The sequence below is a fragment of the Mytilinidion resinicola genome, assembly GCF_010093595.1.
Source record: "Mytilinidion resinicola strain CBS 304.34 unplaced genomic scaffold BDZ99scaffold_1, whole genome shotgun sequence".
NCBI classification, from domain to species: Eukaryota; Fungi; Ascomycota; class Dothideomycetes; order Mytilinidiales; family Mytilinidiaceae; genus Mytilinidion; species Mytilinidion resinicola.
Window position 1 is genome coordinate 1,689,752 of NW_022985437.1, and position 13,009 is coordinate 1,702,760.

A 13,009-nucleotide genomic window follows, 5' to 3' on the forward strand; every position below is an offset into this window, starting at 1 on the left:
AGACATGAACCCTGCGGTTTATGACATTCACTCCTAAATCCTTTTGCAAGCTCGGAAGACCTCAAACGATACGATAGCACAGCAATAGCACTCTAGATTCACTCATACACAGCAAAACAATCAGATTTCACAAGTCAAAACAGCCCGAATATTCGAAGGATTGATCTCATTCCTAATATGCAGTGTCCAGCACATACTAAAGCTAACCAGCCCAAGGGCTCTCCGTACAGGTACCTACTCTCCCAAAATGCCAACTCACACAGGCTAAACTAGGCTACCTACCCAACATCCACGCCAACCGACAGAAGGAACTACCCACCCTAGTGGTACACGGGCAAACCTTTGGCCTTTGTGTAGGGCTTGAGGACGTTCTTGGTGTACGCCGTCAGCAATGGCTCCACCCTCTCCCTGCACAACTGGAAGTCATTTGGCGGCAGTTCCTCGCAATGCGTGGCCCCAAAGTCTAGTCTCTTGCTGAGGTCCACTGCGTCGCTCAGTCTGACGCCCTTGTGTTGGTTCATCAGCGCGTACTCCACGCAGAGGGTCAGGCGGCGTCGGTCGCTTCCGGTAGGCCATTTGGATATGTCAACACCAACGGCCAGGTCGCGGAGCAGCGGGTCACGCACTGGGTCGCCCTTCTTCTGCTGGGCGGGGCGCGGAGGGGTCCAGGCGGAGGGCAAGAGCGTCACTAGATTGGTGCCATTGTTTGTTGATGCATCAAGCGCTGTCTTGGCTTTGCGGAAGTGATGGCCCAGAGAGTTGGGCTTGATGACGTTCTTACCGACCAAGGCGCGGGTCCAATTGGTGAAAGTAGCGATGTTTGGGTTCGTCCAGCCCCAGTACTGGAGGTACAACGCGACGTGGTGCCAACGGTACGAATTGGGGAGGAAATAGAGTAATTCGTAGCACGAAGTGTCGAAAGTAGCGTGGGGTCCCGGGAGGATAAAGCGTAAGTCGACCATGTAGTCCGGTAAGCGTGGAGCTTCCATCGAGTCTCCAGACAAAACCTCGACCTGAATCGTATTTCCTGAGCCGTGTCCAGGGGAGAACTTCAAGATGGAGTTTTTTGGTGGCGGGGTCTTGACCTTGTAGTGGCCGCTCTCGTTCATCAAGCTCCAAGAAGCTCTGTCGTCCCGCTCGAAGTCTGACTCGACGTTGAAACGGTTGGGAAGGAGTGGGTGTTCGTGGCCCAAGACATGGCGGGCAAGAACAAACATGGCAGCCATCGTACTCTCGGGCGATGGGTGGAAGTCTTCTCTAGTAAGCGAGCTCATCTGTCTCTCGGGGCTTGCGAAAAGCTCTGGGTATGCTTCCGAGAAGGTGGCGCTGACCGGCGTGACTTGGAAGTCGCTAAGAGCCTCAAATCCTTCAATGTCGTTGAGTGTGCTGAATACATTGAATGCGTTGAATACTTCAATTTCGTCGTGTGGTCGAACCGTGTCGGAGTAGAAGGCAGGGAATATTTTTTCTGGTCGCATGTACAGCGCTGAGTCTCGCTCCACAGCTTGTGGGAAGCAGTCGAGCCCTTCGAGACGAGAAACACAGCGTGTACAGCCGTCCAAGTCATCACAAAGACTGTGAGAAGACTGGCAGGAATTGCAAGACGTGGTGCGTTTGCATGAGTATGCGGAGGCGTGGAATACAGGAATTCGGTCGGCGCCATTACAAAGCCTGAATTGCGTTCCGTCGATAGAATACTGAAGGCGGTAGGATGAGGGGAATGCGATAGGCTTGCGGAAGGTAGCTAGCGTGAAGACTGTGGCTGTAACTTCCCAGGCCACAAGAATGCTGTCTGAGACGGTAGAGGGATTGTTCGAACCGAGAGATTCGCCGTATCCTAATCCCTCTTCGTTAGCTGCTTGCAAGGTAGCGGGAGAGATGGGAGATTGCTCACCTTCGAAGTTCTGTCCAGCAGAGTACGATCCCAGGCTGTGCTGGCCGAGAATCTCGTCGCCGCTGATGTGGTGAAGGTCGGGCATCTCAAACGGTCGCTTGAAGAGGTACTCGGGGACGCGGAACTCGTTAGGGTCGCTCATGGTGACGGATTGACGACGGGATCTGGGGATGTGGTGAAACAATCGCTGAATGTCGGAGGATGTGTGTGAAGTTCGTGGGATGGAGGGTGACGAGCGACGGGCAGGTTTCTCACTTCTTTTAAAGAAAAATCCCAATCGGGCGGCGCTCATCAGAAATAGTAGAGGATGGCTGGGGACCGCGCTCGAGCCACGCTCTGCGCGCGCGACAGCGACTTCGACGCCAGATGCGCGCATCGCACCAGAGCACTGTTTTACATATGATGGTAGTACTGTTAGAAAGCGCCAGGCCGGCGCTCTCATATAGTGTCGGCGCATGAGGTTGAAATGGTGTAGTCACGTGACTTAGGGATGAAGCATGGACGCGAAACGCGACGATCCATATACTTCGACAGAGGGATTATTTAGGAATTAGTCTTGCTCCTGGACAATCTTAGAGAAGTAGTGCACAAGAAATGAGCAATCTGGGCGCCTACCTCATCGTCTATAGCGCATGGACGTGCTATTTTTTGTCTTCAAGTCTGTAATCTCAGCGACTAGAAAGTAGAGTGTAGGAAGGATGGAGAAAACTAACCTAGAGAGCTTCTTATAGTCGCGCGTGGCCACGCATGCTCCCGATTGATTGAATACCAGACGGCCTTTGAAATTTAGAACTCCATAGTAGAAGTTTGTGATCTCGGTGCCAAGAAAGCAGAGCGTAGGAAGGAAGGAGGTGGCTGACCTAGAGAGCTTCATGTAGTCGACGTGACCGCGCATGCTCCCGATTGATTGATTACTAGGCGACCTTTTAGAGTTAGATATCCATTGTGGAAGTTCGTAATCTCGACGACAAGAAAGCGGAGCGTAGGAAGGATGGAGGAGGTTGAGCTGGAGGGGTTCTTGTAATCATACCTGGCTGCACACACTGCCGATCGATTGACAACAGGTACCTGTCTTATCTGCGATCGTGAGAACAAGGAAAGTGGAGAGTAGGAAGGATAGAGGAAGGACGGGGGAAGATAAGCCTGGGAGGTTCATATGATCATACGTGGCTGCGCATGCCCCCACCTGATTGATGACGGAGCATTTGCCGAGATCGGAGTGCTGTATCGCGCTCTGTCAGTATCGAGGGTGTTACCTTCTCGTGATAAGGCTCTCGATAGCAAAAAAGGTGGAGTTTAGGAACTATGGAGGAAGTTGAGCTGGAGAAGTTTATATAGACGTAATGAACTCCACACGTTCCCAATCAACTAATTCGGAGCGATTGTCCAAAGCTTGAAGGCATCGTTCTCCACTTTACCAGGACTGACTTCAAAGTGAGAAATGACGTGGTCATGATTACGATGAAACGGGCGTGATGTTGATTTGAGAGCGGTCCGGGAGGGGGTATGGCCGATATGCAAGCCCGAGCGTGCAGCGGTGTAACGTTGTATGATGCCGTACACTCTACCATGGAAAGTTGCCTTGAAAATCAATGAGAGGCCCAGGCTGATGCCACGCATCTTAACCTTCAACGCGAGACCAACATGTATGACGCTCGAATCTACGTTGACGCTGCTAGGAGCTTCACAATGGAATAGAAGATTCCGGAGACAGCCATGGCTCTTGCCAATGAAAACCTGAAGATTGAGAGATTACTCCTCCTTGATCCTCTTGAGAGAGAACCCTCGAGGGTAGCAGAGTCATGAGTACATTCAGCAGCACCAATTTAGCGAGAAAAGTTGATAGCCAGAGATACTAAATAGCTAAGAAAGGTAATGACACAGCTTCGAACCGAAATTGTCCATGCATGCGCCATCGATCGACCTGCACAGGAATCGAGAGACAACTTCCTTCATCAAGAGTTATCAAAAATATGTCCCTTTAGTCACCATAAAGCTGTCCTACCCTTGATGGACGTCAATAAGTGTGAATGTGTGGAAGTATGATGACGAAGAGCCGTCTATGAGTGACGAGGTGACGTTGAAAAAGCCAAGGAGATATGCGGACCTAAGCAATCACGTGAACTGCCACGAAGCTAGCCTTTGGCACACTGAGTCCCACCGAGGCTAAAATAACTCGGATATAGTTGCAGAATGTGGGGTTAAGAAAGCCAACTTGCTATGCATAATATTCACCCTTTAACAGGTAGAATTTCACGTGATGTGGGAAAGGGGCTACTTCGTAGTTGGCAACACTACGGCCTCGGGAGCTGCTGTAACGATGCCGTGTCCTGTACACGCCAGTAGTACCACCACAGCGAGCTGATGATACACCTAGGAAGCATAGCTATAACGTGTGGGGCATCTTATTTTCCAAATCTATGCTAGAGCCGGCCTCTATTCTCACACGCTGTACGTTTCATGGACACTCCGGGGAACCCACGCGCACGTCTGTCACATGTGGACGGTATAACCAGCACGGAGCTATCGAAAGGAGCGAATGGAAAGTGCGCGCGCACCCAGGTGTCGAACCTCCAAGCAAAAGAAACGCGACAGCAACCATGCGAAAGGTCGCTAAGGTTTTTGGTTGCTGGAAAGCACTACTCTACGACAGCGATTGTTGTAGACGTGGATTACGCCCTTTCGACTTCCCCAACCTCACAGCAGAGCATGCTAATTGCACCATTGAACAATCGTCGTAGCATCCCGTACTGCAGATTGGAGGTTCGTTCAAATTACCTCAAACATATACATGTGTGAAGCGGTAAAGTATTCAACATTTGGTTGGAAAAAGGGTTACGAATGGTGTAAAAAAGTGTTTCCTGCGCGCGTTTCTTTTTGTTGTCTTGAGTTGAACTCTCAGACCTGCCCTTTCTTTTCTTTTTGTCTGCTCACGTCGTCACTCTTGCAATGGATCACGAACATCTGCTCATATGTGAGAAGTACTGCATTCTAATCATCAAGGACCCTAATCATCAAGGACCCTAATCATCAAGGACCATCTATTTCTCGTCAGAATGATCAACGACGTACAACTCTTCCCAAATCCGCCTCAGGCTCAATGTATAACTGTAGTTCAAGTATCAATACCCCAAACAGTGCTCGGGTGTCTCTAGAGTACTATTTCATGCTCTTAAGGAATCTTTGTGCCATAGTCGCTCTCTAGTCTACTCCATCCACAGAGGCTCATTCTGCTCAATTCACCTCCTTGTCAAGCTCCATGCTAGACTTCATGGCCGCTTCCCATCGTGAGAAGGCTTCATGGTCGGTGTGGTGGTTAGAGATGTGCATCAGGCCGCCAATGTGATTAACCAACTTAGCAAAGTCCGTCGGGTAGGTCCAGTCTTCGTTCGGGTGACGGAGATGGTAACTAACGCAGCAGGTCAGGTCTCCGCAGTCTTCTCCCTGAGGCAACTCCTTAACACCGTTGGCTAGGTCCTTGAATGGCATCGGATCAACGAGCCTCATTAGTCCCGTTGTGATGCTCGTTGTCTTCCTGTTAGGATGAGTGCGATATCGTGGTTGGTACCCTGCCGTGCTAACGTTCTTCTCGTTCCAAGTACTTGGGACCTCATCGGCTTGTTTCGCCCGTGTCCATTTATCGCGCGGGTGCCCAGCTTGCGGGCCCAACCGCATTGCGATTTGCATTCCTTTTAGGATCGAGTTGGTGTCGATGAGACCATCCGACACGTTCCGGAAGGTGTGGATCATGTACGCCAAATACACGATAATCGAACCCACTGGTGATCAACCGCTCTGCAACGGGATACACGTTCCGTGCGTTTGGAAGGAACGCAGCAAATTCAGCTGCAAGAATGTTGGCGTTGGTGGGGAAGTCTAGATTCATACCGGGCGCATCCTTGAATTTATCGTAAGTCTTCTTCGACTTGTCTCCCGCGAGCTGAGAGGTATCTTCATGCATGGAGCTCCCGGAATCCTCCATATCCGTTCCTTCAACGAGGCTCATAATTTCGGAGACTTCTTGAAATTTTATGGACCAATCGAAATCCTCGAGTAATGCCTCGATTGGCGGCTCGGAGCCCGCAGGAAGAGACTCGCGCGTAGTCCAGTCGACAGATTGGGGCCCAGCAGATTGGAATTTATATGCCATGGCTTGAGGAATATTGGACCCGTCAGGCTCATAGTCTAATTCGGTGTTAGGCTCATCTTGCATCGTGGATTCGATGTTCTGATAGAAGTCCAACTTGACGGCTAGATCTTTCGAGCCAGCAAAGCGGGGGGAGGAGTGGTCTGCCATGTTTCTAGTGACAGATGCAGTTGAGGTTTGATTTGATGCGGGTTGAGCTGGGCCGCATGCTATTGTGTTGTACTTTGGTAGGTGGTAGGTGGTGGGTGGTGGATACAAGTGGTGGATGGAGAGAATGTTCAGCTTCAGTGCAGAAATGGTAGTTCTTATAGTCCTGCTGGTAGCATTTTGGCTTTCACTAATCAGGTACCTGCACTATCATCTAAAGTGACCGTCCACCTGTGAATGTGTTCGAGACAAGACAATGTGAAGGCAAAATGTCAGGTTTTTGGTAAGGACAGCTCCAACTAAACAATGCGCTGTATCGCATTGCACTCGTACAAGCCCCCTCAGAGATACTGTCGCCTGGTCTTCCATGGAAAAAGTGATTGCTTTAAGAGATTGAAGCCAGCCGAGGGGCAATTGTACTGTCTGTAGAGAGTATAGATCACATTTCTCGAGTCAAGCTTATAGGATGGTATAAACGAACACCAAGACCCTTCGGAGGCACAATATATATCATTTGCTCATCAACACGTATTGGAAAGAAGAAGAGATGGTGTATTGGAAAGAAGATGAGAGAATGTATTGGAAATATGTAGGACAATCATTTGGACAAACTTCCCAAAGCGTTTGCCAATTGTTTGAAATACAGAAGGACCCTCTCCTCATCTACAGCGTTTGATTTGGCGGATATGAGGTTCAGAAAGAACGGAACGCAACATCCGACCTCGATCTGGATGCTGTGTCGGGAGACCTTTGGTATCCTCAACTACACGGCAAATATATTCGCTTGACTTAGGACGTCTAGAATATAACTTATGGTAACCACGAATTTTGCTCATCTCTAGACGAACACGTATAACGCGAAAGGCGAGTGAGCCTACTCGAGTTGTTCTGTTTGGGTTTGGATCACTACGCGCTCAAAATCTCGTTGTGAGAATTATCTTGTCGCAGACGCAGTGAATTCCGCAAGGCCCAAATGACATTGACGGAGTACGTCACCGAAGGCCCAAAGCGGACTCATGGCGATCTCCATCCATCGCTGAGGGACCCCTTTAGTTTTGTGCGAAGAGTTTCTGATCACAATCAATTCCTGCTTGATCATTGAGTTGTGAGTTCGATGGGGCGACGACAACACCAGCCAGCGGGGGAGTTCTCGGTGGCATTCGAAGCCCTAAAGACTCAAAATCTGTCTTAGAACCTGCTTCTAGATCAGCGTTGAGGTAGTGCGCAGCAAGGCGGTCCAATTGGTTAATCTACATTTCAAGTTCCCTCTGCTGGCGACCAATTTTTCCTGCTCTCCAGCGGCAAAATTTGTTGATCACATACAAAAACATCAGCAGAAAGACTACGGGAACGACGACAGAAATTGTAATGACCATTTTTTGATTCATGCGAGGTTTCGGGAGCTGGCCTGGCTTCGAAGCGAGAATTTGGATGCCGCTCGAATGCGTTTTCACCGAGTGGAAATGCTTCCAATAGCGATAATGGCGATGAAGCATCATTCCTGCGGAGGTGGAACTTTTGAAAGTTGAGTGTAGTATATTTGAAGCTTCAACGGCGTGGTTTAAAAGCTCTAAGGAAGTGCCATTGTGCATATATTGTGTGAGATGAGTGAACAAAGCACACTAGCAATGCTTTCTTGCCTTTGAAAGCCTAAAGGCCATCATAAGAGGTAACCTCCTGGCTCCGCGGATGCATAGAGTTAATAATCGGGGCGCGTATGTGTTGTTAAATGTCAAAAGCAAAGCCTGGGTCTACGATTATCACTTGGGATCCCATAGCTTATTGATCAAAGGACGACGTGTTTTTGAGGAGATGAGACATTTAGAAACGGCAAAGGGAAGGTCACGAAGATGAGGAGAAGGATTTTTTAATTACCAACTCTTATTGACTCAGACTATGTGTTTGGTGAATCGAATTTTGGTAATTGAGAGACCGTTATCAAAGTCATACCTGGATCATGCCTGCTCAGTCGTCAATTTTTAACATGCTGGCCAGCTAGAGCCAATAGACCACGAAACAAAGCATTCCATGCTTCTTCTTTACCTCTCAAGGCAATCCCACGAAGTTCGCCACGTTATCAAGTACATCAGTCCGTCGTCAGATCCTCAGTTGTGCGAAGCACCTTGCTTCTTGTTTGCAGAAGGCATCTGGATCTGATTGTTCGTGCGCTCGTGATGAACGCGGGCGCCCAGTCCTTGAACGCCACGCTCCGTTGGAAACGATGCATAATCGGTTCCGTCCACCACCTGATGCGTCGGCGGCTGCGGTGGGAAGATGGTCACCGTGGTTCGAGTGCGATCGTGATGGTGCTGTTGTCGGCCGACAGTCGAGGATTCGTCGATTTCAACAACCAACGACATCATTGACGAACTATGAGTAGCTGACCTCGGAGATCCGGGCATCGACGACACGTAAGTCGGCGCTGGTGAATATGATGGCAGAGTATCGATATCGTCAGCGAAACGATGGTAGGCACGCGGCGGACGTTGAATGCGTGGGTGTTGATGCATGGGACGGGTGGCTCGAATACGGATGTCGCGAAGTTCGTTGTACTCCTGCCAAATTGTGAGTGAATCCGTATAGAAGAACACTAAGACTTCCGTATGATCCCACCTCCACGCCTTCAAACCGACATCCAGGGTTCAGTTCTTGCGTCGATTCATTTCTTCCGTCGGTATGAGTTCTGGCCTGTCGGGCACCTCGACGACGGATCAGGCTGCCAAAGGTTGGAAGTTGGCTCAGGTTTGTTGGATCGCGAAAGTGTAGAACAGCGTGGTAGGAGATAATCCAGAGGAGGGTAGTTCCTGCAATCGCAACGAGGACGATGGCGATCATGATACTAGGCTTGATGTGAAGGGATTTGTCGGTTGTGGTAGATGTCGCACCAGCTCCAATGTCGTCGGAGCGAAGCTCCATGGCGTGGCCAGCTCTACCAACTACATACAGAGGAGCCATGTTGTGCATTTTTGAAGTTTGAGGTGGAGTGGAGGTGAAGTAGTGACCGATGACGTAGTCCTGCAAGTGGTGGCCGAGGAAGAGTTTGGTGGTGGAGAGAAAGAAGAAGAAGAAGCCGTCGCGTTTGATTCTGCGTTCACCAGGCCTTTGCAGATAGTGTGGTCCCAAGATGTGCTGAACAAACTGAGCAGGGATCTGCTTACTCTACTAATGCGTGACAGCACCGCCTGAACAGGCCCAGTGAATTTCTAAAATGTTCAAAGTTATCATCACATCACTCCTCAAAGATACAAAAGATGCTGAGGCTCCCATGGCAGTGTCAAGCCAGCGTACGCAGACCAAAATACCCAGACGAACATACTCCAAGCCATCTCACCCCGTGCTCTTTGACCCCAGAATCGCAGCCTTAGAAAATGTCGCTTGAGGTTGGCCAATCAGTTTCTAGATTATTCAAACGAACAAACTTCAAGTCAGATTTCGGGAAGTGTGTTTAAGTACCCTTGACAGTGGCGAGAGAGCGTATACATACTTATCATAACCAATGGAGAGTTACGCAGTCCAAAGCACGTCTAGGTTCACCGCAAGTTTGAAGCAGGTTAGTCCGCCTGATACCACGCATCCACTTCATTCCTTGCACAGTCAATTCTCTCCATCGCCAATTCATACATCCCTAATCTTTTAATTTGGCTTCTTCGGTCTTAAACATCAATGTTGTAACATTCCAGTTACCCAAAGGTGTCTTTAGTCCAAGAGTGAAGGTCGGGAAACCGTAAGAAGCGAAGTGCGGTGAAGTTATATCATTTTCGACATTTTCCAGCTAAAATTGCACTGCTCGAGTAGTTAGCGACTTAATATGTATTAGTTACACACGAAGGGTATTAAAAAAGTGCCGGATTGAGCAGCAAGCACTACGAATCGAAAGATCCAAGTCACAAATAATAGTAAAAAGCTGGTGTATCTAACCTACAAAACTGTCAAAGAGAAAACTTATACCCACTAATACTTGCTATGAGTTACAATCACTGGACATAAGTCTGCCCTGAACATGCTTGCCACGGTGTGAGGTGCTCTGGCGCATCATCAGAAATCCAGATGAGAAGTATAATCATAAATAGCGTGCATCGGCGCAGATTTAAACCTTCTAGTAATGTGCTCTAAATCAGTCCTCATAGTCGATTATGTCAGACTTGTCTGGAGCTTCAGTAGCGGTATTGTTCGCAGTTTCAACCTTGAAATTCTCAGGGTTGAAGCCATAGTTGGCTTCCTGAACCTTAGGCTCCTGGATAATGGGCTCCTGAACGGTAGCCAAAACCTGTTGTGCGTTCCCCTGGATATGCTGAGCCACAGCCTTTGCCCCATTCTTCTGAGCACGGATTGTCTTCCTCTTCTCAACTTTAGCAAGCTTTCTGGCTTCCTTCTCCGCTTCCTGAACTGCAATTTTTACGGAAGGGGTTATTCTATCCGCAAGAGACTTCTTAGGGGTACCGTAGACAAATGCGTGTGTCTTCGCAGAGAGTGTGTTGGGATTATACGAGAAGACCTTCTGAAGAGCAGACTTCTCATCTTCAGAAAGCTTATTCCAAACTGCAACAAAGTTTTGGATATGCTCGCGAATTTCTTCTTGAGACACGAATTTTGTGTTCGCGGGCTTCTTTCCAATAGGGCGCCTCTTTTCGCTGTGAGGCTTCTTATGAGCCTGGGGACGCGTGGTGTTGATCGCGGGAGGTGGTGCCTGAACAGCAAAGCCACCATTCGTAGTGCTAGGATCCATTTGGTCTCAATTAAAGAGGAAGGAAGGCCTGATATGAATTACAAGAGCGTGCTGAATATGCAAGTGGAAACGTGATAGATAGATAGATGGAGTTACTATGTTTGCAGTCTGGCAGATATCCTTTTCAATAGTGTCTTATCGGCCTATACTTATAACAAGGCCTAATTAGACAAAGAAAAGAATGGAGAGCCTTAAGATTCTTTGATAGATGGTACAGTCAATAGTCGTTGTTGAAAGGAACGACAAAGGTGAATGCGGTGACATCGTGGCGGATGGATCAAAGAACTTCTCGAAGCCATAGTCTACAAGGCGAAGTGATGCCAGTACCAGTACTCATAGCTTGTAGATGCTGTATGTAGATGATTGATGTGTGATACGGAGGAGTGGAGGTCGATTGAAGGTTCCAGACTATGGCCGAGAGGATTGCCTCCGTACCTTGGCGGTCATCCACTGGAGCCCTAATTTGTCGTATTCAAAAGTGCGTAGAAAGCTTGGCGGTTTTCCCTGCACCACACCACCTAAAGTTGTATGCGCGCGCGTGGGATCACACCTAGATATCTACCCATTTTCAACGCCCTCTTAAACGTGCCTAACTCAATAATTAGTGAGGCTTCTCGCGTGCATATAGAGCTTGTATACTGACGATTTTTGGTGTTTTAGTGCCACCACGCAGAAGCAATCGCGTAGCCTTCGCTGACGATACCGACACTCCCGCGGACCCACCACCGCCGGCCAGAGGAGGAAGAGGAGGACGAGGAGGACGAGGAGGACGAGGAGGAAGAAGACGAGGCGGTACTCTTGCAGATCTACTCCCTGATAACCCTTACTCGCCTTCTATAGCCGGCAGAAGAGTATTAATAATCTAGCTATAGAACTGCTCTGTATTAAAGTAGCCCTCTTACACAGCCGTATATAGCAGCTAGCCTGCTATACTTATTACCGCGCATATACTCTATATATATCCTTAATTTATATTTATATTATAGCGCGCTAGGTGTCTAATAAACGCGTATACGCAGTAGTACTAGCTAGTCTTCTTATTAAATATAGACTTATTAAAAAAGATTAGATCCTCTAGTTTATAGCAACCGGTAACCTTAAGGTACACCCGCCTTAACTTCTTACTAGCGCGGTTTAACTAGCACTAAGCCAGCTTTCTACTTTATCTATTCCTCTTTATTATGCGCAATATAGTTAGCTAAAACACCTTAATACTATACTCTAGGTTAAGCTATATCCTAATCTTATCCTGGTTGCGCCAGCCCTTATCTAAAAGCTACTAAAATACTGCTTTCTTATCCGCAATAGTAAGCTTCTATAACCGCCCTGTTACGGCTTAAACGGTAAAGCTTGCTACACAGCGTAACACGTAATATTAGGACCCGGCGAGAGGCCTTATTGCAAGGGCCTATGCGAGCCTTAGCAGGAGTATACCTGCCGACCGCCGCCCTGCCTCCTTATAGCTCTTTAAGCTACGTCTTATTATTTAACCTGCCTGCCTGCCGTGTATTATAGAACACGTAGTAAATTTAGTTATTACTTCTACCTACCTGCCCGAGCTAGCTAGGGCAATCCTGCCGCCCGAGACCGTGATATTATATAGCTCTTTACCTACCTAGCTATCTACCTGCACCGCCGACCTAATATCCTACCTTTTTCCCTTAGTCCTGCCGGACAGCAAATCCGCGTTCGCCGCCTATATTACTAACCATATATATAAATAGTATAAGTACTGCCGCTAAATATATAAATATATTAATACCGCCTAGAAAAGCCTTACTAAAAACTACTAAGCCGTACTCCGCATATAAGCCCTAGAATTAGAAATTAAGGAATATAAATAATAGAGCGACCAACTAAAGGCATAGTTATAAGCTGTCCGTAAATACTAGAAGGAAGAGATAAAGAAGCTTACGGATAAACTAGCTTTAGCCCTTGCTAAAAGACAGAAAGCAATTAATATAGCTACACCTACTATCCGCACCGCTCTGTAAACCCTATGTAACGGGTCGTCTCTTCTATACCTTCCAAGTGTCTCACACTAAGGCAGGGTATAGGCAAGTCGTCGTCGGGGTGCAATAGTCTTCAAAAGGTG

The 13,009-nt window shown here is 48.2% G+C and overlaps 5 protein-coding genes across 5 annotated transcripts; 1 reads left to right on the plus strand and 4 right to left on the minus strand.

Moving 5' to 3' along the window:
• Window positions 1-144: 144 nt before the first annotated feature.
• Window positions 145-2,269, minus strand: BDZ99DRAFT_14664 (uncharacterized protein). Its single transcript, XM_033712746.1, has 2 exons — window positions 1,895-2,269; window positions 145-1,837 (listed from the first exon to the last, which is right to left on the minus strand). The coding sequence occupies exons 1-2, from the start codon at window positions 2,184-2,186 to the stop codon at window positions 321-323; spliced, it is 1,809 nt and encodes a 602-aa protein (XP_033584349.1). The 5' UTR covers window positions 2,187-2,269; the 3' UTR covers window positions 145-320.
• A 2,859-nt stretch (window positions 2,270-5,128) lies between these two features.
• BDZ99DRAFT_513627 (uncharacterized protein) lies at window positions 5,129-6,191 on the minus strand (the record flags this gene model as incomplete). The annotated part of the gene is made up of 2 exons (XM_033724725.1): window positions 5,129-5,673; window positions 5,783-6,191. The coding sequence occupies 2 exons, from the start codon at window positions 6,189-6,191 to the stop codon at window positions 5,129-5,131; spliced, it is 954 nt and encodes a 317-aa protein (XP_033584350.1).
• A 1,870-nt stretch (window positions 6,192-8,061) lies between these two features.
• BDZ99DRAFT_565146 (uncharacterized protein) lies at window positions 8,062-9,143 on the minus strand (the record flags this gene model as incomplete). The annotated part of the gene is made up of 2 exons (XM_033727444.1): window positions 8,062-8,743; window positions 8,802-9,143. The coding sequence occupies 2 exons, from the start codon at window positions 9,141-9,143 to the stop codon at window positions 8,294-8,296; spliced, it is 792 nt and encodes a 263-aa protein (XP_033584351.1). The 3' UTR covers window positions 8,062-8,293.
• Window positions 9,144-10,302: 1,159 nt separating this feature from the next.
• On the minus strand, window positions 10,303-10,914 carry BDZ99DRAFT_493217 (uncharacterized protein; the record flags this gene model as incomplete). Its single annotated transcript, XM_033723216.1, has 1 exon — window positions 10,303-10,914. The coding sequence occupies one exon, from the start codon at window positions 10,912-10,914 to the stop codon at window positions 10,303-10,305; it is 612 nt and encodes a 203-aa protein (XP_033584352.1).
• Window positions 10,915-11,431: 517 nt separating this feature from the next.
• Window positions 11,432-11,879, plus strand: BDZ99DRAFT_457120 (uncharacterized protein). Its single transcript, XM_033718618.1, has 2 exons — window positions 11,432-11,518; window positions 11,575-11,879. Coding segments are annotated over exons 1-2 (207 nt in total). The 5' UTR covers window positions 11,432-11,517; the 3' UTR covers window positions 11,781-11,879.
• The last annotated feature ends 1,130 nt before the right edge of the window (window positions 11,880-13,009 follow it).